General features: G+C 39.8%; 1 protein-coding gene across 1 annotated transcript in view; it reads right to left on the reverse strand.

Moving 5' to 3' along the window:
- Positions 1 to 7,079: 7,079 nt before the first annotated feature.
- The window catches only part of gramd1ba (GRAM domain containing 1Ba), a 103,398-nt gene continuing 86,751 nt past the window's right edge, over positions 7,080 to 23,726 (reverse strand). Inside the window, exons 5-20 of the mRNA XM_036595292.1 lie at positions 22,454 to 22,538; positions 21,647 to 21,750; positions 20,591 to 20,686; positions 20,422 to 20,502; positions 18,875 to 18,990; positions 18,318 to 18,471; positions 16,838 to 17,018; positions 16,325 to 16,468; positions 15,753 to 15,871; positions 14,095 to 14,237; positions 13,648 to 13,751; positions 12,807 to 13,010; positions 12,218 to 12,308; positions 10,452 to 10,559; positions 9,695 to 9,815; positions 7,080 to 8,050 (exon numbers count right to left, since the gene is read on the reverse strand). Coding sequence (XP_036451185.1) covers positions 7,961 to 8,050; positions 9,695 to 9,815; positions 10,452 to 10,559; positions 12,218 to 12,308; positions 12,807 to 13,010; positions 13,648 to 13,751; positions 14,095 to 14,237; positions 15,753 to 15,871; positions 16,325 to 16,468; positions 16,838 to 17,018; positions 18,318 to 18,471; positions 18,875 to 18,990; positions 20,422 to 20,502; positions 20,591 to 20,686; positions 21,647 to 21,750; positions 22,454 to 22,538 — 1,941 coding nt within the window. The 3' untranslated portion in view covers positions 7,080 to 7,960. The remainder of the gene's footprint in view (positions 8,051 to 9,694; positions 9,816 to 10,451; positions 10,560 to 12,217; positions 12,309 to 12,806; positions 13,011 to 13,647; positions 13,752 to 14,094; positions 14,238 to 15,752; positions 15,872 to 16,324; positions 16,469 to 16,837; positions 17,019 to 18,317; positions 18,472 to 18,874; positions 18,991 to 20,421; positions 20,503 to 20,590; positions 20,687 to 21,646; positions 21,751 to 22,453; positions 22,539 to 23,726) is intronic.

The raw sequence follows: 23,726 nt of genomic DNA on the forward strand, positions 1-23,726 counted from the left end.
ATTTTATTCACATACATTTGCAATACAATGCCACAATACTTTGTTTTGTATGTAGTCCTTCAGGCTGGGATAAAGGAGGTGAATACAATGGAGGCCTTATTTTCATCTGCCATGAATAGTCGCTGTAAGTACCGGTTTATTTCTGATCAGTTCCACGAAAGAAGGTTAAATGTATTTGGTTTATGGGCTAATAAATAATACATCATATTTTGGCATTCATAAATAGAATAAAAAACCTGTACGCTTTCCCATAACTAATAAACTGAGTGGTGAATGGTGGCCTTATTATTAGTAGTATTTATTTTTTAATACTGACCCATGCTGACAGATTTTAAAACTGTATTTTATGTATATTAAAATTGAGTTTTGTGTACAATTTCAGAAACCATGGTGACCATTGGTTCTTCGACCATAACAGTCATGGCCATAGAAAACAACCATGCAAAGACCCCTTACAGTAATGAAGACGGTTTGGAAAGAACCATGCAAACCACTGAAAAAGAGCCTAACAGCTGGACTCTGAAGACAGAAGATACTGTAGCTGTACCATCGAATTCCTTGACTAAAATTATAAAAGAAAATATAACAACTGTCAGGTTCATGGTGAGTTATAGAGAATGGAGCTGAGACACTGTAAGTTTAACATTATTGGTTTCCCAGACCTAGATTAAGCCTAAGCCAAGACAAAAATGTTTTTTTTTGTTTGTTTTCATGGTTGAAAAGAAAATATTACAATGTAAGGTTGTCGTGGGCAACTTGTTTTCTTGTATTCTCAGGCATGGAAAGATCTGTTTTCCACCAACATGTAAACACATTGAGTACGCTGACATGCACCTAATAATCTGATCATAATCGGATTTCTGCAATTATTTGATTATTCAAATGGTCATGTAAACAGTACGCTCTGATTTCTTAGATTGGGGTAAGGTCTAGTAATCTGATTAAGAAATCTGATAAAGAGGCTGGACATTAGCTCAGTAATCAGATTTCCCAGTGCATGTGAACTCTCTGTGAATTTCTTTCGGATTTTTCAGTCTGCACGTGTGTGAAAACACACCGGAAATGAATGAGCAGCATCACCGCGAGACGCAGCGAAACACTTTTGGAGAGACGCTGAAACCAAATACATACTTGATGAAATGAAGGATTTAAATATTCTTCATTTTCTAGATGATGTATGTTCATATTTTCAGGTAAAGTAACGATGTTTTTTTTAAAAAAAGAAAAGCCACTGCAAGAAGTTTGAGGTTTACATTACGATTACGTCATGTCTTCTTATGTGAGTTCATTGCCCAGTTTCAAAGCAGAAATCTGATTACTGTCTGACTAATTTAGACCTGGAGTTTCCCCCTTTAGCGCATGTAAATGCGTTGATCGGATTACTGACAAAATCTGATTTTCTGCAGTTATCAGATTATTAAGTGCATGTAAACGCACTCATAGTTAGCACTGTTTTTACTGATAATGAGATAGTGAGCTATGTCCTATACGCTCCTTACCTAGCTAGCAAGTAACATAGTTGACCATGGTCAAGAAAACAAAGTTTAATTCTGGGAAAAAAGTGATGAGAGCACAGCAATCTTCAGTCATGTGACCTGTATATCCACAGCTAGTGCTGTAAAAGGTAGGGCTCTGCTTGATTAGGTGAGAGGCCTCAGCGGTTACAGTAACTAACATTAGCCAGTTAAATGTGAGGTAAACAACCATGTGCTGCATTTAATATTCAAAAACAGCTTTAGCTCTTTAGCTATAATGAAGTTGTCTAGCTGGTGGTTGTCATATGCACTGCAATGATATCTCTGGGCCCTAATTCTTGCTAGCTGACCCCCTCAAACTGTAACGAGGGCCCCCCTCTAAAATCAAGTGTTAATTGGTACACGCAAACAAAACCCTTTAACGCTCTTATAAGGCGCTTCGTAAGTTAATTGGGATCATAATGCTAATGTAGCTAATGCTAATCATCGTTCGTCTAAATTGGCATTATTGGCCATTTCCATTTAAACATACTGAAGTACATAAAAGCAACAAGTAGCTTTGATGCTGGGCACAAGCTGATCACATACAACGTAACCCAGATTAGTGAGGCCACCTGCCTTTTCAAGAAACTCTGTATATGGAGGGGCTACCAATGGGTGGTACTTGTCACTTGCACAAACACAAATGGGCGCATATGTGGACGGTTTAATTTTACAGTTATATGAATTTGGTAAACAATTAAAATGCATTGGAACGCTCCTGGCCTTTGAGATTTATAGGTCTAAGAAAATGTCGATGCTTGTTTGTGTCTCGGACTTTGAGATTTATAAGTCTAAAAGAAAATGTTAGAAATGTAAAGTATGTTTTTTTTTTTCTCTCGGAAATGTAACTGAGTGAGAAGTTTTCAATTCCAATAATATTTTATTGGATTTAAAATAATAAAATAATACTTCAGTACAGTAACAGAGTATAATAACTCCTTTATTTTCCACCCCTGGGTTCTTTTTACTGGTTAAAAACTACTGGCATTGCAATTGAGTCTAGAATTAGGTTTAATCCATGTCCAAGAAACCAGCCCCATATACATCTGTCATCATCCCGTAAGCTCCAGATGTAGCAGGTTCTAATTAAGGCTAGTCCTGATTCTACAAAATACATTCACACACGGCATGCATACGTCCTGGAATGGGTACAAGACGGAAGTGTGGGACAGTAGTTTAGGAATGATGGCTGGAGAATTGTTATTATTCCCCTCCAAAGAAGCAAGAATAGCCCATTAATATAATTGCATATTGGTTTCAAAGATGGGATTTTGCAGTGAGAAGTACAAATTGGCCTGAAGTTATTGCAACAGATGTGACGTCTTCTAAATCACATAGCTTGGGCATGTAGAGATAAGCACTAAGCTGAACGCTTGTGGTCTGTTGCAGTTGCTCCACTCGTTCCTTGAGGGGAAAAGCATGATGAAAAGAATGGGGAGGAAAGCAACTGTCACATTATCCTCATGCCATCTGCCACTGTTCAGGCACTGCTTTTTTGTTCCATGTTCCAAAATAATGATGCAACCGCAGACAATCTGTGCAAGCCCTCATTATTTTCCACCGAAAATCGAAATGGTTTAAACTCAAGAAATGATTGAAAGTTGTGAAATGGTTGAAAGCCACAGTTTGCAGAGTGCATAAATAAGGCTATGAACCAAGTCCCTGACAAAGAAAGTTGAGAAAACCACATGGTCATAAAAGCTAGGGACAAGATCTAAGACAAAAACTGCCCAGCAATACTACAAAGATCCTGGAATCCTGACCAGACAGTGGCGTCATTACTGGCTCCATCCAATAAGCTGGACAAATAAATGGAGTGTAAAAAGAAATGGTTAATAATGGATGAGCAATGGTCGTTCAGGTTCTAGAGGTATCTACCAAGTGAGGGAATAGGCAGATTGGCCATGTATTTTGATTGGACACTAAAATGCTCTAATGCAACTGACCATACAGCAGTTAAAAAAGGTTGCAAAGCTCACTGAAAACCGGTCTTCATTTTGTTCATTTTTAACTCTTAAAGCTTTTGTGTTTTAATACACTGGAAATAAACAACCAGGTATGTTCACTCACTGGCTACTTTATTGTCCATTTTATCAGGTCCACTTACCATATAGGTGCACTTCGAAGTTCTACAATTACAGACTGTATAAGCTGCATAATTTGTCTCATTCACTAATGATTAGGAACCCCACACGATCAGGTATTAGTTGTGTGATGGATCATTTTAAATAACTTAAATAAAGGTGGCTAGTTTCGCAAACCAGACCTCTACCTGCCATCAGAGAGCCAGTATGTTTTGTGTCTTAATGTGGCCAAGAACCACCTACCTTGTGATTGGTTACATAAATAACCAATCACGGACCCTTTCTGCGAGTAAAAAATTGGCAGCACACATGAGGATATCCCACGTAAAAGCGATTAAATGCTTTGAGGAAAACTCTCGAATAATACCAGCTCAGTGGTGGGCTTGACCATTGATGAATGGGGTAAAGGGGGCTAATAAAGCAGAGCAATAGATGGACTCCAATGTATAATTGTAGAACAACAAAGTCCACCTATGTGGTACTAAGTGGTCCTGATCAAATGGATGATGGTCCTTTTTCATCAAAGTTGCATGAGAGTGCAAATTTGACGACCTTTCTCTGCATCTACATCGTGAAACATTCGTGTGACGTGGAAACAAGCAGAGGTTTGAGAGCAAATGATGAATCAGCTTTGGTGCGTGAAATCAAGTGCCAGCCTAGCAGCACTTCATTTACATCTCATTTACATGAAGCACGCCCTAATTCATGTAATTGTTTTGGTTTAGAGCCAATTAAACGACAGCATTTAAAAGCTTGCGAGCCAATGGCTGTTCTTGGAGTAGGTGGAGTTTGAGGTGAGTGCACTGCTCCCCCTACTGACCAAACTTTATAGGGTTCAAATTACAAAGGACTAAAAAGAATAAAGTGTGAAATAAACAAATTTAGTTTAAGATGGTAAAATGATGTGATTGTGTAGTATGATTATTTTCCTAAAATGCTGTATTACTGCAGTGTATGAGATGCTTTAGCACTAGCTGTGTTTTGTATTGTTTATTTTGTGGGCGGAGTCAGTATAAAGCAAAGCACAGTGTAATATGTCTTTGAATGGAACGTGGAAAAGTTTCAGCATTTGTTTTTACCAATGTGCATGTAAAATACGTACATTCACTCTTGTAATGGATTGCCATATGCACAAATTATTAGTTTTATTGTTATGGTTATGCCCTGTGATGGACTGGTGACCTGTCCAGGGTGTATCCTGCCTTCCACCCAATGAGGTTGGGATAGGCACCAGCTCCCCCCCGAACTCAGAAGGATAAGTGGCTTAGAAGATGTGCGTGTGTGTGTTATGGTTATGTTTTATTCTTATTATTGGTATTATTGTTTATATTGATAATAGTTTGGGTTGGCTAACCACAAATCAAACATTCTTTTCAGGCTGTGAAACATTCACGCTCAAATTTGCCTGCTTCAACCAGACGGGAGTTTGATTGTACAGATACGTCAAAAATGAGACTGTTGGTGAAATTTGTGTGCACACATTTTATGAACAGATTTGACCATACAAGGGCCACTGAGTGTAAAGGGGCCAGTGAGTGTCTCCATACTAAAAGCTCCCCATTTCTACCCTTTTGACCTAAACGTCAAGCATTTATAGTTTTGTTTTCACAGTTAACTCTTTCTATTGGTCCAGCTGCATCACTCCTTTGCAGCTCGCCACTTCCAGAATGTCTACATCCAAACAGATCAAGAAAAATAAAGGGTCACACTTTATTTGGATGGTCCCCTATAGATTATCTACATAGACTTAAATCATTAACAAACTTTCTGGTAATGTTCAGTTGATTATCAAGAACATTATGGTTTGGTTTAGGGTTAGGAGTACATGTAGGTTTTACCTTGAGGTTAAGGTGAGGGTTAGCCTCTTAAATTCCTTGGAACCACCGGTGGTTCCAAAACGCACTTTGTCATATTCTTCATAACTTTCATATTTCATAAGCTACATTCTAAAGGTGGGGGTCGTATGAGAGCTGTAACTGTCTTCTTTCCAGTCAAACAGATGGGTGATGTAATTTTAAACTATATAAATTATATAAACTATAAACAGACGGCATCTCTTCAGTGATCTGCACTGTAAAAATTATTTTTATAAAATAATACAAAGAGCATCTAAGATTTTTGGCTTTCAGCAGTAAATTGTAAGCATATAGCGATATGTGTGATCATAAAACACATGTTCTGTTAATTTAAGAGGAACTTTCACAATAAATAAATAAATTAATATAATAACAATTTACATCTATTTCATGCAGTTACTGAATAATTTGCCTTACGATTTGGTCACGTAAAGTCAAATGGACAAACCCGGAGAATAAGAGGTTAGGTTTAGGGTTGGAGTTAGATTTAATAAATTCTTCACAAGTTCAGCTGAATTTAATGGATATTTAGTTGAATGTTACTTAAAGGCCCAGTGAGCATTTACAAAGCACCTACAGTGGACCATCCAAGTAACACTTAACTTCACAACCGTTGTCTATTTAGTTGGATGTTATTTGAAGATACACTGAACATTTACAAAGATTCTACAGTGGACCATGCAAATAAAGTGTAACCAAATAAAGATACTGCTACTGCTGAATCACAGTTAAACACTTTCTCAGTCACCGGCTCCGACTAACAGCTGCTTCGGCAGCTGCAGGAACAGCCGAAACCTCATGATCATTTCACAATCGACAGGCTTCCAGCAGGGCTTTGTTAAAGACGCGCTGACGTAACACCACATGGTTTAACGAAAATGGAACGCCCCAAATAAAAGCAAACTTGGCAACACAAAATCATGAGTAGTCCAGAGGCATGGTGTAAGATCACAATACTACAATAAAACGGCCCTACTGATCCTCTGCCTGTGCAAAATGAAATACAGTACAGCACGAGGAAGGAATCTGAAAGACTCTCAGTTTGAGGTAGTCCTGCAGGGCTAGATGTGATCCTGTAATGAGAAAACATCCAGGGACAACTTGTTAAACCTTTGGCGCTGGATTGAGGCCGCTAACACGGGGGCACCCCCTCTAAAACTCCAGAAGTCCATGCTCTTTTAACGTCCGGCGTTCAAGCAGTAACACAAGCAAAACAAGCTAGCTAAAGAAGCGCTACTGTTGGCCAACAGAAGTTTTTCACTAGCAAGTGGTAATGTTTAATTTTCCATGTGGAATGTGCTTTCTGCATATCGCTGCTGTCGGAACAAAACCTCGTATCTCCAAAATGGTAACTTTACAGGAGAAGGAAAAAACTTCCTTTACTTTTAATGTAAGTCAATGGAACCAGGCATTTTTTCCAAGTAGTTTTGAGCTGTTTCTTTGGGTCCATTAATCATGAAATTTACACACAATGTAAAGGGTAACATGTATTTTCGAATTATATCAAAAACTGAAAAATGACAAAAGTGGAGATACTGTCGGGAAGAATGTCGGGAAGGTTTTGTCCCAACAACAGCGATATGCAACTCACATCTACGTGCCCAACTGGAGTTTTTTTTGGGGGGGGGGACAAATTTCAGCCATGCTAACTTACAGTACATCCATGTGCTAACGACGGGCTTGCTTGCATACCATCGCCCCCTGCTGTAAGCCCACCCACCTTTCGTCCATGGTTTTCCCTAGACATTCTTCTTACTAGACCACATAAGGCCCTGCGAGACTTGTTTGAGAAAGATAAGGACATGCTCTACCTCAAGAACTATTGGCCTTTCGCATTTACGGGCAAAAAAATAAAAATAGTTCTACTCTACACGGACAGAAAACAACCGTAACATGAACATATATGCATAATTAGCACCATGGCACAAGCTATCAGGGTTCCAGCCCCAATTTTCCATGGAAGCCTCATAAAAATTAGCTCTGGCAACAAATATAGCTCTACATATAAATTATATATCTTCAGGTGTGTTTTTCATAATATACTTCGATTCCACATTCTCTTATTCGCATCGGTAAATGTGCACGTTTTCCAAGTAACACTTAAAGATTATAGGTCGGTATTTTAACCTGGTCCCAGATTCTGAAAGGTTTTTAAAAAAAAGGATACTGCGGCTGGGACGTGGCTCTGTGCGTATAACCCCCATTCGAGTCCTTCGAAAGGGCCGAATGAACCAGGAGTCACTGTTGGGTTTTTTTTTTGTTGGTGGTGTTTTTGGCTCTGGCTGAGCAGGATTATTATAAATCATAAGTTCGTAGTCACGTGAGGGTCAAACTGCATGCAGTTCACTGTTTTTTTTCACCTTCTTGTATAGCTGGCCCTCTTTAAAAGTTACAGAGGGGAGGAGCGAGGAAGACAGTCCAGCCGAGTCCAGTCCAGCTCAGCCCGGACACGGGCGCTCCGCTTCATATTGCACGAGGTGTCCATTCGGCCGTAAACACCGCCTCAGTGGTAGCGGCTCCTCTTCTCCTCAGCCTTGGAGCCGTACTCTCGTATCCCGATTCCCTTCTGGAGGTTCGTTAAAGAGTCTCTCATCTGTAAAGCATGAAAATGTTTGAGCAACAGAGAAATTGTGCAAAAAAAAAGGAAAAAATACTGTTTTTTTTACCAATGAGTGATTTTATGGTGCCAACTGCAGGAGTGTTATGATCTACATACATGATATAACCTTAATGTTTTTTCTTTTGCCCGGAGGGGAACCGTCATGGCCCTCTATGCCCTCATAGAAGGCCTACGATATTCTAAAGATAATATTTAAAAACTGAGCAGTTCTAATTTTATCTGATCATATTTCGACATTAAACATTTAAACAAACACAAATCTAAACAAATATATCATTCAAACCTGCCCATTCGATTTGTGTTGGAATGTGAAGGGTTAAATTAGAGAAGCCCCTTTGTCTCCCAGAATTTTCCTGCCTCTGCTGTTACTGGAAAGACCGTTGGTGATTGGTGGTCCCGCTATAAATTTACAGAGGGCCAAGCAATTGTAATTCAACAAGAGACCAATTTCAATTGACAGTAAAATTGACCAATCATATCTTCCCTCTAAATGGGTGGGCTTTGTTATCTCTAACTTTATGAAGCTAGCGAAAAAAGCTAGCTAGCTTGTTGGTTGATGATTGAAGCCAAGAGTAACGTTACCGCCAGTGAGGAGGACATCACTGCGAGTTTATTATCCTCGCCGTTTTCTAGATTAAGGTTTACTGAAAAGTGGGTCGGCAAAGGACGACCTACACCAGAGCTTAATTTGGTGCAAAAAGGCCGTTGAGAGGCATTTCAACTCCAGCAATTACACCACGATAACCCTGGATGACAGGATCGACCAAAGAGCAAAAGCTCTGCTGCTGGGACTGCTTGCTGTTGGGCGTGGAACGACCGTCTTGGGCCAAAGATGGATTTTGTGATCTAGGAAGTTTATCCAAGGCTCCGTTTACACAGCAGGTAAAAGTGGCCCAAATCCAATCTTTTTCCTCATATGTGACACAGTTGTGTCGGTGTGTCAGTGTAAACAGCAAAAAACACACTGAATCTGACATTTTCAATTCCGATCTGAGACGCTTTCATATGTGGTACTGAAATCCGATACGTATCTGGTTGTCTGAACAGCCAGATCGGAATTCATGCGACTTTTTCGTCAGACCAACCCGACATTCGTTAAATTTCATGCTGCTGAGACTCAAAAATTTAGGCTGATGTTTGTGTACAAAAAATTAGAAGAGACTCATCCAAACCGCTTTGTGTTAGAAGAGGTTCCGAAAGAAATGGCCGAACGCAGTGTTATGTCAGCTAATCCGTTCAGACTGATGTCGCATACAGGTCACATTTAAAAGACAATGTGAACAGCCGAACAAAAAAAAAACAGATTTGATGAGAAAATCAGATTTGGGCCACTTTTACCTGCTGTGTGAACGTAGCCCAAGTCAGCCCATCGCCATCAGAATGCTTGAGAAGCAATTGCTGATCAATTTAAAAGCAAAGGATCAGTTGCACGACCCCGCCATCAACCACTTCATCCAAAAGGACACGAGGATGGACTTTGTTTTCACGTAATGCCCTGATCAAAGTGTAGGTCATTTAAAATGGTAGGAGGGTGGGACTGTTATGCCTTTTGAACCTCCATATTCCTCTGAATTGAACACAGAGGTCGAGGTTTAAGAGTCATGGTACTGGTTTTACCTCATCTAATAAAACCACAGACGACTTGATGATCTCCCGCCACTTCTCCAGCTCGTCGTCATGGTAACGCTGCTGAGACTCCAAAAGCTGAGCCCATTCCATTTGTGTTTGTGGAGGTTTACTAGAAAACACATATGAGCTGGTTGTTATATTGGTGATACTACAGAATGCGAACAGTGTAAAATGTTCATGGCATGAAGGCCTAAATTAACACATGTTAAGGGGAAATCCACCAATTTTTTTGAAATTTCTGCATAATTCAGTCCTTGAGATGTAAACGTTCAGAGTGGTTTGGTGTGAAATGGTTCAGATGTCTTTACAGTGGTGGTGACAGGAACCAGGAGTCACCATGACTACAACACAAATATAGACATTTTTATTTACCAACCAAAATCAGCAGTGAACCTACACATGTCTGAGTTGTGATAATGTGATAAGTTTCTGTGAGGGAGCTTTTAGAGGTGGACGTCTGGTTCCTATCACCACCACTGTGAACAGTTCTGGCTCAGTAAGCATTTCACAGCAAACCAGGAATTCCCATTTAAGTGCATGAGATGAGCTTGAACATACACCACTTCTGTTCAACAATAATAGTTATAAAGTAATTAATAATATAATAATAGTGTGCTTTAAAATGTTTATACTGATTGATACATATAAAGTGTGCTTTAAGGGTGCTTGACTACATATTTATGCATTTAACATGTGCAACAATTAAGCACTAATGCATTTCTGGACTGCTTTCCTGTGTTCATACCTCTCTCCGGGTCTCAGGCCCTGCAGTGACGCTAAGCTCTGAGTGGTGTACTCCAGCATCCACAGCTTATAGAACAGCATCATGTTCAGAAGAACCAGCAACACCAGGCTGCCAACAGCAGAGGACACCAGTCACCTTCTCACCTTCTCAGCGCTGCATAAAACTCCGTCTCGGCATTACGATATGCTAGGCTTTGCTGACATCTAGTGGTAGTACGTTAACATAGCAACATCCATATAAAATTATTATGTACCTTACACAGATCCTACAGGATGCAATGAAGACAGGAAAGAGAAAGAGACATATGAAACCAAGGAAGAACAAAGACGGAGATGTTTTTATCTTTATCTTTATAAATGAACTGAGGGATAGAGACTGTTATATTTGAGAGGGGATGAGAACAGATGCAGAGCCGACTGAATATCAGCTCCTTCTACACAAGGCTTAATTTCACAAAAGCAGGATTTCTCAGCCAGATAAGTCAAGCCTGTCCTGTAGGAAAAAGGGTAAAGGACATTCCTAGTGGACAGGGCTTACTTTTGGCTTAAGTCAAAGAATCTGAAACTTTGAGAGGCGTAGCGCCCCCAAGCTGTGCGCCAGATGGCCCCAACAATTTGTTGAGTGCACTGAAAAATAGGGAATGTAATCAGAAGTGGCACTCGGTTCCAACTGGATGGTCTGTAAACCATCGGCCTCAGTTTACTTAAGAATCGTGCTTTGTGAAATGAAAAAGTGAAACTGCTGAATGTCTTCTTTCTGAGTTGAGACACAAAAGATAGAGGCTGAAATGAGACCAGTGTGGTCAGTGACAATGAAGCAAGACAGCTGTGAATAAATATGACATGCCTAAGGCAGCTGAGTAAGACTCTGTCCAGTCCTGGAGAACCAGAACACTGTCCTTAAATACACTTTCTTAACACAGTCTGATAGCAGGTTTTGTTATTCCATTTGTGTGAGTTTGATTGGAACAGGCCAATTCTGCCAGTTACAGCAGGCCGTTCACTCCACAATTATTACTGTCAGACTGTAAAACTACACACACTGCAGATTCATACTGGATTAAAATCACTCCACAATTATTACTGTCAGACTGTAAAACTACACACACTGCAGATTCATACTGGATTAAAATCACTCCACAATTATTACTGTCAGACTGTAAAACTACACACACTGCAGATTCATACTGGATTAAAATCACTCCACAATTATTACAGTCAGACTGTAAAACTACACACACTGCAGATTCATACTGGATTAAAATCACTCCACAATTATTACAGTCAGACTGTAAAACTACACACACTGCAGATTCATACTGGATTAAAATCACTCCACAATTATTACAGTCAGACTGTAAAACTACACACACTGCAGATTCACACTGGATTAAAATCGCTCCACAATTATTACTGTCAGACTGTAAAACTACACACACTGCAGATTCATACTGGATTAAAATCACTCCACAATTATTACCGTCAGACTGTAAAACTACACACACTGCAGATTCATACTGGATTAAAATCGCTCCACAATTATTACAGTCAGACTGTAAAACTACACACACTGCAGATTCATACTGGATTAAAATCACTCCACAGTTATTACTGACTGCTCTCACTGAACAGTATTCATTTGTTTATTAAAAATGACTCTTAAATAAAAGAATCTAAGCACAGAATAAAATATAAAGCTGGCAAAAGCTACATGTCCTGCAATGACAGTCTCTGAACTCTTCCTATCTGCAGGCTCATTAAACTCACACAAAGCTGATGATGAGCAGCAATTTGGAGACGCTGTAGAGGGCCAGGCCACCAGGGCCCGGGTCAGGGAGGTGTCGGGTCTGCGTGGATCCTAAGGATTATGGGAAAAGGAAAGAAGGTTATTAAGCAGTGATGTATGTGTTGGGATACTTGTAGCAATTTATGTGTTGGGTTATTAGTGGTGATTTGTGTGTTGGGTTATTTGTGGTGGTTTGTGTGTTGGGTTATTTGTGGTGGTTTGCGTGTTGGCTTATTTGTGGTGGTTTGCGTGTTGGGTTATTTGTGGTGGTTTGTGTGTTGGCTTATTTGTGGTGGTTTGTGTGTTGGGTTATTTGTGGTGGTTTGTGTGTTGGGTTATTTGTGGTGGTTTGTGTGTTGGGTTATTTGTGGTGGTTTATGATTTGATTAGGGTTATTCATGTGTTGGGTTCTTCACGGTAGTTTGTGTGTTGGGTTATTTGTGGTGGTTTATGTGTTGGGTTATTTGTGGTGGTTTATGATTTGATTAGGGTTATTCATGTGTTGGGTTCTTCACGGTAGTTTGTGTGTTGGGTTATTTGTTGTGATTTATTTGTGGGACTCTGGCGGACCTGCCACGTGTTTAATGCGGTGGATGACCTCCTCTTCGTCCTCAGGTGTGGTGACCGGGCTCAGGGCCTCGTCCAGGTGCTGCGGTCGCAGGTGCACCATCGGCCTCTTCCTCCGCCTCGCTGTGGCCGTGCGGACTGCTTTGGCTTTGGGAGACTGCCGGTGCGGGTCTGTTAGAGCCACCTCCATCTTACTTAGCTCCAGCTCTACACACACACACACACACACACACACACACACACACAACACACACACACACACACACACCTGCTGTTAAAATAATTTACAGCTGAGTAAGTAGACTAGAGTTCTAAGGGTTAACCCTGCTGTTATGCTCAACTGTAAGGAACAGCAATAATGTTCTGGGGTCAAAGTGACCTGATGCATGTTCAACCATCTGAAAGTAGTTACTTATAATATATAGAATATATATTTTTGTTCCTAAACATTATGTTAAACTTAATTACTATCAATTTAATGAATATTTAGTGTAATCAAGTTTTTCCGCTCATTACAATTCATAGTTTACTTATAATAATTCACTCGTTTTTCATTAAAAAATAATTTTCAAACCGTTTTTTTTCAACATTTTGGACATATTTTTTACAGCCATGGGAAGCCTGTTAATTAATACAAAAAACAACTCTACTGTCCTGGCTCAAACTGACCATTTCAATTCAAATCACACTCAATGAGCCGCAAGTCCAACAGAAAAGGTTTCATGCTCCAAAAATGATTAAAAATACTTTCCCTGTATTTTTAAAATTTTGAAATGGGTCAATTTGACCTGCAACACAACAGGAGGGTTAAAATGACTTTGCTCATATATTTAATAACACTCACCTAAATGTCTGAAGTATTCATCCAGGCCACTCCAGAAATTTCTCTCGATGAAGCCCTTGACCAGCCCCCACGGCTGCTTCCTGTACCGCAACTCAGTGGACACCCTGCAGGATGCATTGTATGACAGTTTGTTGTAGTAAATAATTAGTATAATATATAGTATCTATAAAAAATCAATATACAGGACAAACATCAAAGCATAGAGGCCACTTACAAACCAAAAATATTACATAACATTAATGTCAGAAATATACGTTTTAACGGTTTAGTGAAAATGTTAACGTTACCGAGAATGAATAAAAATGAACAGCCACCAATTAGCATTACACAAATGGAATCACACTAATAAGTATGTAGTAACTTCTATTCATTGTTAGCCAGATTAGCATGTTTGGCCATAAGCAATTGCTTGAAAATCAGAACAGCAAAAACATCTGATTAGCTCACCTCAGCCGGCACTTGTTCTTGGCCACTCTGGTCAGCATGTAGCGGTTGAGGGTGTAGAAGTAGTCGTGGTAAGGAACGTCATGCGTGATCACTTCAGCATCGATGATGTAGCACTCGCTCTTTTGACTGGCCTTGTACAGAGTCTGGAACATGAATGATAAAGTTGGTCTAGCAGGGCTGCAGCATACAGGCTAACATACATATTTGGTCATTTTGCATACAGTATAGACATTATATTTGATATTTCACACATTCTGGGAATAGAAATACGTTTTTCCATTCATTAAATTGTATTTACAGTCATTTTTAGTCAAATTATCTGATTCGAGGGCCATTTTTGATATTACATTAATTCTAACTTCATTCAGGACTTTAATTTTATTAGAACTTCATTCTTGTTTAGACTACAACTCTATTCATCATTCTGGACACATGCAACATTCCTGTGTAACCAAATTGTTTTTATTTTATTGAAAACATTGATTCCAAAGTTAGCCGGTTATACAGTGTTTCTCTTCTTGTAAATGAACTGGCATAAAGTAGCTCTTTTTCCACTGTCGAGCCAAATGGTTCTCAGGGCCGTACTGTGCCGTTCCTCGCTGGTGCGGACTCATGAGCCTGCTTACGGTTTCTTTTTTCCATCTGTTGTGCCGCTAAATCAGAACCAGGCGTGTTATTTGAGCATCATTTACTGAAACCGAGCCTATACTGCAGTGGGTTGAAGCTGTAGCCGACTAACTACACTAGCATTAGCATCGCAAAGCAGAACACCACAGAACAAGTCTATTCTTGTATTTATGTTGCTTCAACAGCAGACATTTAAATTTGTGCTCTCATATATGAGTCTTTATCCTCTTAAACGACTGTTTTCTAAGAATTAGTTGGCTGAAACTGAGTGTGTACACTCGCAGTAGCTAAGCCTAGCAGGCTACAGGGTAAAACACTACAAAACAGGTTCGATTTTGGCTCTCTGACACCCCAACACCAATCAGACGACTTTGCTCTCACTGTTATAAGTTTGGTGGAGTGCTGGAGTGATTGGATCTCAGAAGAGACGAGCCGGCTGGCATTAGCTTAGCTAGGAAGCTAAAGCTCCCAACACCACAGAACAGGTGTAATTTGGGCCTTCTGTCTCTCCAACACCAGCTGCTCGACTTTGCTTCGTCAGATTTGAGTCGTTTTAGCTAAACTGGCATCAGTAAAGCTTTTGTTAGTCAGAATCAAACCTGTTCTGTGGTGAGCAGAGCGGGCAGCATGCTAGCTACGCTAAGGCTAACCAGCCACTCTCTCCTGGTTATCAGTGCTGTTTAACAATTAGAAATTGGTGTTAGACTGAAGCTTTGAGATTTATTGAATGGTTGATTTAAAATCGTGCACTGCTTTAATTTACTGAACTTATTTGATTGTTTTCAGGTTTGAAATAATGCAGCAGGATGTCATAAACAAAGAACCAATCAGCGAATAGCTATGTCATTACATCATCCCACTGAACGGTACTTTGGCCCCGAGCATGGTTAGCTAACTGCGCCAAAACAAATATGCTGAGCCCAGTTTTAAGCGTTCCATGTTGAACCGTGTCCATGTGGAAAAGCCACTGGCATCCTTCGTGCTCAGAATCGTTCGGCCCTGCAGTGGAACTGAGGCCTAAGAGAACTCACCTGGGTCTCGGTGACCGTGGCCGTCTTTGGGGCCAGAGGGTTGGTGAGGGAGATGGTGTACATGATCTCTCTGCTCTGGTCCCCCGTCTCCTCCTTCTTCCAGGGCCGATAAACCACATCTGAGGAAAACAATGGAAAAACAATGGAAAATGTCAGATCGAAAGAGAAAGGAGGGAAAGGAAGAGGTTCTCGCAGAGCCCCAAAATTCAGTCTGTGAATTCATTTTTGATGTTTGAGATGATACTGCACTGATTTTTATATCTAGGATAAAAACATATCTGTTTAACCTTCATGCATGTTGTATAGATCAGCATAAAAATATGGCTATTTCTGCTATACTATTTATATACTATTTTTTTCAGTGTATTTTAGGTGCTTTATAATTACACACAGGCCATCGTCCATTTAAAAGGCATAATAATATATAGTGACACTTCTGTAAGAATTCATTATAGTTCATTATCACAGCCTTATGAAGCAGTATTAGAGTTTATATGTTTCCTACGCAATTCTTTGTGCAACTTGTGATTCGTTTGGCTTGATTAGCGTCGCTGATGTGTGCTGGTGCTGACCAGAGAAGCGGCGCAGCTCCAGAAAGTCCCTCATGAACTGGGACTCGGTGAAGAGAAGGTCATACATCTTATCCACACTGAACTTGTAGATCTCGTTGATGTATTGCTTCCCATTCAGATCCTCATGAAAGGCCTGGACTTCACCTAATAGCAGTGTGCAAAGAGAGGAACATATTACTCTGCAAAGGCTCAAGATTTAGCAAAAATACAAATAATAACAAAAACAAATATGTAATAGTCTGTTTATTGTAGCACGTTTTCTGAATGTGAAATAAATCCCATAAAATGTAGAACTAACAGTTCCTAACTCTCCGAACTATACACCCTATTGATTATGGCATTCTTTATTAACTTATTGATTTAAATTAATTAATATCTATGAATTATATATAATATAATTAAATATATATATTTGTGAAGTAAAAACTAAGCAAAGTTAATTCTTAATTACTGAATAGTCACTGAATAATATGGCTAGCGTTAAAGGGATTAAGGGAAAATTCCCGACCATACCCTCGTCGTGAGTTTCCGAGGAGTCGCTGAGCTCAGTGGGGAGATCCTCATTGTCGTTGAAGTCGAGCGAGGGCGAAGGGACCGGGGCGCTGGACTCGGACAGCTTGTTGTCCGGTAAAGGCAGGGCTAGGAGGTCCTCAGGAAGACAGCTAGCAAACTCTTCCTCTGGAGCCATATCATACTAAAAAAAGGAGGCCAAACATTAGTCATCTTTATCCATCGACTCAATTTCATTTACACTACAGTTTAAACATTTAAAATTGTGAATAAGGTTAATCATTTTTGTTATTTTATACAAAAAGTTATTAAAGAATAATTTCTTATTCAGTGTAGCTTTACATATTACAAACTAGACACCAGTGTATTTTTGGTTATTTATTTAATATTAATAGATTTTTGAGAACAACAAGAAGTTATTAAATTGTACTTAAGATTTAACAATCACTTTTTAAATACTAGACGTTCTGGATATTAATTTTATTATACCTTGACTCTTACTTGTCTACAGCTCTGTGCATCATTGCATTTAACAGCTTCCAAATAAGCACTTAAAACCTATAAGGAAGAACCACGCAGAGGAACTAAGACCCAAAAAGAAAAAAGCATGCTCAAGAACCACTGAGAGCAACTCAAAAGCAGAATCTCATCAAAACTAAGAGCAAGAACCACTGAGAAGAACCAAGACTGAAAAGAAGAGCTTCCCTAAGAGCATGTGGAGAAACTACTGAGAGGAACCAAGACTCAAAAGGAGAGGTTTCTTAAGAGCATGAGAAGGAACTACTGAGAAGAACCAAGAGGAGAAACTCCTTCAGAGTGTAAGAAAAAAAAACACTGAAAGGAACCAAGACAAAAAAGGAGAAACACTCTGATATCATGAGGAAGAACCACTGGGAAGAACACAAAAGTAGCTCAAAGAGAAGAAACTCAAACACAAAAGGAGAAACTCTTGAGAAGAACCACTGAAAGGAACCAAGACTCAAAAGGAGAAATCTCTCTAAAAACATAAAGAAGAACCACGGAAAGGAACCAAGACTCAAAAGGAGAAACTCTCTAAAAACATAAAGAAGAACCACGGAAAGGAACCAAGACTCAAAGGAGAAACTCTCTAAAAACATAAAGAAGAACCACAGAAAGGAACCAAGACCTCAATGAAAAGCTCTTAAAGATCATGAGGAACAACAACTGAGATGAACCAAGGCTATAAGGAGAAACTCCCTAAGATCATGAGGTAGAACCACTGAGAGGAATCTACTAGATCTGCTTTTCATATCTGTCAAAAGAAGCTCTGTCCAAAGAAACAAATGAAACTTCTCTCTCTTGTTATACATTTTAAAGCTGTATTAAGATATTAAGTTAATTTCTTTGTTCTCTTAAAAAAGTTATCATGGTTTTCTTAGGACAGTGATAAATGCTATAGTTTGCATAAATGATTAATAATGCTTCGCCCCATGATTAGCTTAGTCAGCTCTGTGGTCCTTACGTGGACAGGTGTGTCCGTGCTGCCCGTGGATGGGAGGTTATTGCTGGTGAAGGATTTCTTGGGCAGCTGGGGGCTGGCGTCCACCTTGACCTCTGGGCTTTTGGGGCAGGCGTCGTTGGCCTCGTTGTCCTCGGCCGGGATCTCCTCACAGTACCTACACCAGGGGGAGGGGCAACAGCTGGAGGTCAAGATTACCAGCTCGGGGAGGGGGGCGGACACTCTTACATACATATTGATGGGACGGGTTGACTGCTGGTAGGGCCATATTTCCATATGATGGTTCTCTAATATATCTCATATGGTGCTGTGTTAATGTTGGTGGAATATGACTGGTTTGAATATTAGGTATTATACTGGGAATATTAAAAATGGCATCAAAGGTTCTTTATGCTTTACTGCACATCAAGCAATCTTGCATCTATGGATTCAATGGTTGATTCCTACATAGGTTTAAAGTGACAAACAGAAAGGCAGTGTGGGTGAAGGAAATGTAGTCATGTATAAAAACTCAACCCCATTTAGATAGTCTTGTATATGTGGGAGGGGGCAAAACTCACCCCATGGTGTTGAAGTCATCATCTGGAGGCACATAATCCTCATCATCACTTGTCAAGCCCAGCTCGTTTCCATAGCACTGGTGGACAAAGTGCCACAGCTCTTTGGGACATAATGGCTACACAGCAAAGAGAATAAAAAGTTGGTATTATATTACTGTACAAGAATGAGATGTTGATCCATACTTTCACCATAAAACGCAACAGTTTGCAAGGATCTTCATGCACTGATTTAACGGATTTGGTAAAAAGACCGAACTCTTAGAAATCCCATCAAAAAGTCCCATCCATATGGCAGTACATTTGATTGCACTCAGTTAAATGTAGTTCATTTAATGTGCAGTTAACAGAATATGTATATAAAAGATAAATAAATTAATCTTAGCAGATTTTACATGTTGCCTAAAGAATATGAAATTGGTACCACTATTTCTACAATAAGCCTACCCTTATAAGCAATTTATGAATGGTTTATGGTTATTCATTAAGTCATAAACACCTTAAAACCACTAATAAACAGTTACAACACATTAATAAAAAGTGCAAAAATTAGCTGTTATATCTGATGAACATTACATCTGATGAAGCCGACGGGTTTAATGATTACTGAAGGAGAAGACAATAACCGTAACCAGCAAGACCTACATAAAAGAATGTAGGTTCAACATTAGGCACATAACAGATAACTGTAGCTCTTTTTATTTGTGTGTTATAACTGCTTATTAATGTTTTTAAGGTGTTTATTCTTACTTTTTCTTAAGTTATCATTCTGGATATACAAGGTCTACAATTAATAACCATTAATAAACTAGTTTTTCAACTATTCATAAAACCTTTATAAGGTTAGTCTTATTCTAAAGTAGTACTAAAATATTTCGATTCTCCCTTTCATATGTGCTTTTATGCAAAATGTTCTCAGTAATTAAACAGGAAAGGGGTTGTATGTGAATACAAGCCAGAATCTAATTACTGCTAAGAATGTTAGGCAACAAGTTGATACAGTACAGGAAAACACGGTCTTTCAGGTGTCGCAAGTGAAAATATTTAATAAATATTTAGTATTATGTATTTTGTGCACAGTTGAGGTGCCATACTGCTCAAAAAAATCTGCCCCTTGTGTGTGCATGGCTGCTACCGAGCAGAAGTGATGCAGCCCGGTCAGCAAATTAGAACATTTCTGTAAAGCTTTTGTTATTACTGTAGGCCCACAAGTGTATGAATTTTAAGCCACTTTTGATACAAACCTGACACTGTTTTCCGCTTTAAGAGCAAAATATCCAATCTGTTGATGTGTGTGTTGTGGTAGGATGTATTTTTCAGACAGGCAGTCTTAGACAGTGACAAGAGAACAGGACAGCGGGCAAACCTGAACACCTGACTCCCAACATATAGTGTACTGACTTTGAGTTTAGCCCCAGTCAGTACAGGGAGAGATGCTCATTATTTAGCACATCACTAGATTTTGACCAGCCTTACAAACTCAACACTGAAATGCTGAACTGTAACGCTGCCACATGTTGTGTATGTTCCAAATGCAGGCTGCGTCGAACCTTGTCCAGGAGAGCATTCTGCCACAGCCGGAACATCATCATGTAAGTCCGGTCCCGTGCCCCGAATGAGGTAAAAAAGTGCTGCGGGGAAAAATACAGAATAATACTTAAAACACAACAACACAGAGACTGGTACTCAGCATGATAGCATGTTAGCAGGTTAGCGCACCTTTTCATTGTCAGTACAGAGCTGGATGGCGTTGGGGATGAGGCGAGCCGTCTTCTCCTTCGTCATGGAGCAGACGTCCTTCAGCCGCACTGTTAGCTGAACCCAGACATACAGAGAAGGAGACTATAATTTGGTACACTATTCAAGAAAACACTAGCACTTCAGTACATTCGTCCCTGTAACTGCACTTTCTGAGTAAAATTAAATCAGTCATTTTATTTTTACTTGAGTTTATTTCTAGATTTTGAACTTTTATTATCCATTACAAAGTAAAAGTGCGACTACCTGAAGAAGCACTTGGCTGGTTGGTTAACCATTATTAGCTAAATAGCTTCTTTTACTCTTTTAGATTCACAAGCACTTATTACACATAAGACTGTTGCTTATACACAGATCAGGCATAACATTATAACCACCTCCTTCTTTCTACGCTCACTGTCCATTTTATCAGCTCCACTTACTACATAGGTGCACTATGTAGTTCTACAATGTGTGTTGTGCTGGTCTGAGTTGATCAGACACAGCAGTGCCACTGGAGTTTTTAAACACCTCAGTGTCACTGCTGGACTGAGAATAGTCCACCAACCAAAAGTATCCAGCCAACAGTGTCCTGTGGGCAGCGTCCTGTGACCACTGATGAAGGACTAGAGGATGACCAACACAAACTGTGCAGCACCAGATGAGCTATCGTCTCTGACTTTACATCTACGAGGTGGGCTGACAAGGTAGGAGTGTCTAATAGAGTGGACAGTGAGTGGACACTCACTGTTTAAAAACGCCAGCAGCACTGCTGTCTGATCCACTCACACCAGCACAACACACACTAACACACCACGACCACATCAGTGTTACTGCAGTGCTGAGAAGGAACCACCACCCAAATAGTACCTGCTCTGTGAGGGTCTAAACATACACCACGCATATTCCACAAATAAATAAAACAAGTGAATCTCATTGATAACAGGATAAAGAAATATCCATAAGCAACTGTTTACATGAATAACTGACTAAAAATTATATCCCCAGAAAGAGTAATAAGGTCAAACTACTAATTACCAGCGTTTCCCAGCGGAAGATGTTGCTATAAAAACAGATCCAGTTTTCGGAGAGGTAGAGGCGACCCTGGAGGAGGATGTCTCTCTGCAGGGCACATGAGTAGTCTGGCAGGACAGAGGAGGAAAAAGAGGTCACAGGTCACAGTGTTTAGAGGTCAGAAGAGTTAAGGTTTATTCTCAGCTGCTGTATACAAAAGCACCAGTGCTATAACCTCACACGCCTGCAAAGTGTGTTGTATGGGTAAAGAATGTGTACCAGTTAATTATGAATTGCCTCCTGGGCATCGTGAACTGACTCGAGATGTGGTACTAATCAGGATGCATTTGTAATTGTTCGATATATTCAAATTTTTCATGATACTTCCAAAGGACCATGATGCTTAACGCTCGTATCACCACTGTGGCAAACATGTATCAACAGAGGTCTTCAAATTCGGTGCTTGAATGCAGTTTGCACACCTGGATTTTGTAACTACTGGACCAGAAACTGGAAACTGGATTCATAAGTAGCCTTATGAATTGTCCTGACCTTTCCTAGCTACCACCACCTACAGGCGTAAAGTGAGCACTTCAGCACTTCAGCCACGATGACTAAACTATAGCAATGGCAGGACAATGTCTTACACAGTGAATATGCAGATGAACAAATAGACAAATGACAAATAATTAAATAAATAAGTTCTAAGTATTAACAAAAAATGTTAAAAAGTAGAAATCACCATTCATCGTAGTACTCATTTTCTGACCCTTACATATAAAACTGACCTCATATTACTTGTCTATGTATTTAATAATAATGCTTACTCACCCACGATGAGGCGCTCTGTGTCGGGCAGCTGCTTGAAGAGCTTTCTGAAGTCCTCATTGCGCTGCTTGTACGTGGGACTCAATACCTACAAGACCAGACAGAAACAGTCAGATAGGATACACAAGCACACATCTCCAACCACAAAAGCACAGTCACACAGTAGGAAGGTGGTCCGATAGTCAAACACAAGCCAGATCCAACTGTGAAAAGAGTACAGAAACAACATATTATCATAGTGTCCTCCTCTGAGCTACGCACTAGGTCTGGTGTGTATAATAACAGGCCACTTGACAAGAGGAGGGATAACATTCTTTGAAGCAAAGACTTCCTTCTTTTGGCAGAAGCCTCACTTCTTATCTGTCCTGTCTCAAAACCGCAGTGTGGGACAGAAACAGTGCATTTTTTCAGACTGAACTAGACAAACACCCTTTCTTCATTTATCAACCATAAGCTAGGCCAGGGGTTGCCAACATGCGGCTCTGGAGCTGCATGTGGCTCTTTTACTGTCCTGTTGTGTCTCCATAGCAGAATTAGATTTTCAGGTAAAAATAAAATAATCCACCTTTACAGTAAAATAAAACTCTGCTGATCGTTCAACACAGTTTTAATAATAAATGGTCTTAAACGATGGAGTTAATGTATAACGTCTAATCCACCCTCTAACCCTGAGGATTGGCGCACAGACTGCTGGTCTCCATAGCAATGCAGACAACAATCTTGTCTAGCTAGTAGCTAACGAAATGGCAAAGAGAGATTTAAGATGAACATTGATAATTTGGAGACGAATGGACTTTATCATCACTCCACCTGGTTTCCAGATACGTTTAATCTGTAATGAGAAACTGTCAGTCACCGCTTAAGGTGGAACGGGAAAATTCACATGAGAACCTGGCAAATGAGAAATTGACTTCAGCCTAGTAAAACAATTATACGTTGAGAGACATTTTACAAGAAACTGTTCCACTTTTCGAAAGTTTCCTGTCGGAGATGCGAGAAAAGCAGCTATAGCTGAGCTAAAGATTAAAGCAGAGCAAAGTGAGTCTGTGTTTTCATTTATATATTTTTTTGCCTATGCTAACACATCAGCACATACTGAGACATATTTACAGCCAAGGTGGTAAAATGGACATAAAATGTTGGCTCCCAAGGTGGTTTAATTTTTGCTGAAAGGACAAAATGGCTTTTCATAACATTTGGGTTGCGACCCCTGAGCTAGGCATTAGGTGCATAAGTGGACCTTCAAGAAGTGAGGAAAATAAAACAGGCATAATAT

This window comes from Colossoma macropomum, unplaced genomic scaffold, assembly GCF_904425465.1.
Source record: "Colossoma macropomum unplaced genomic scaffold, Colossoma_macropomum, whole genome shotgun sequence".
In the NCBI taxonomy this organism is placed as follows: Eukaryota; Metazoa; Chordata; class Actinopteri; order Characiformes; family Serrasalmidae; genus Colossoma; species Colossoma macropomum.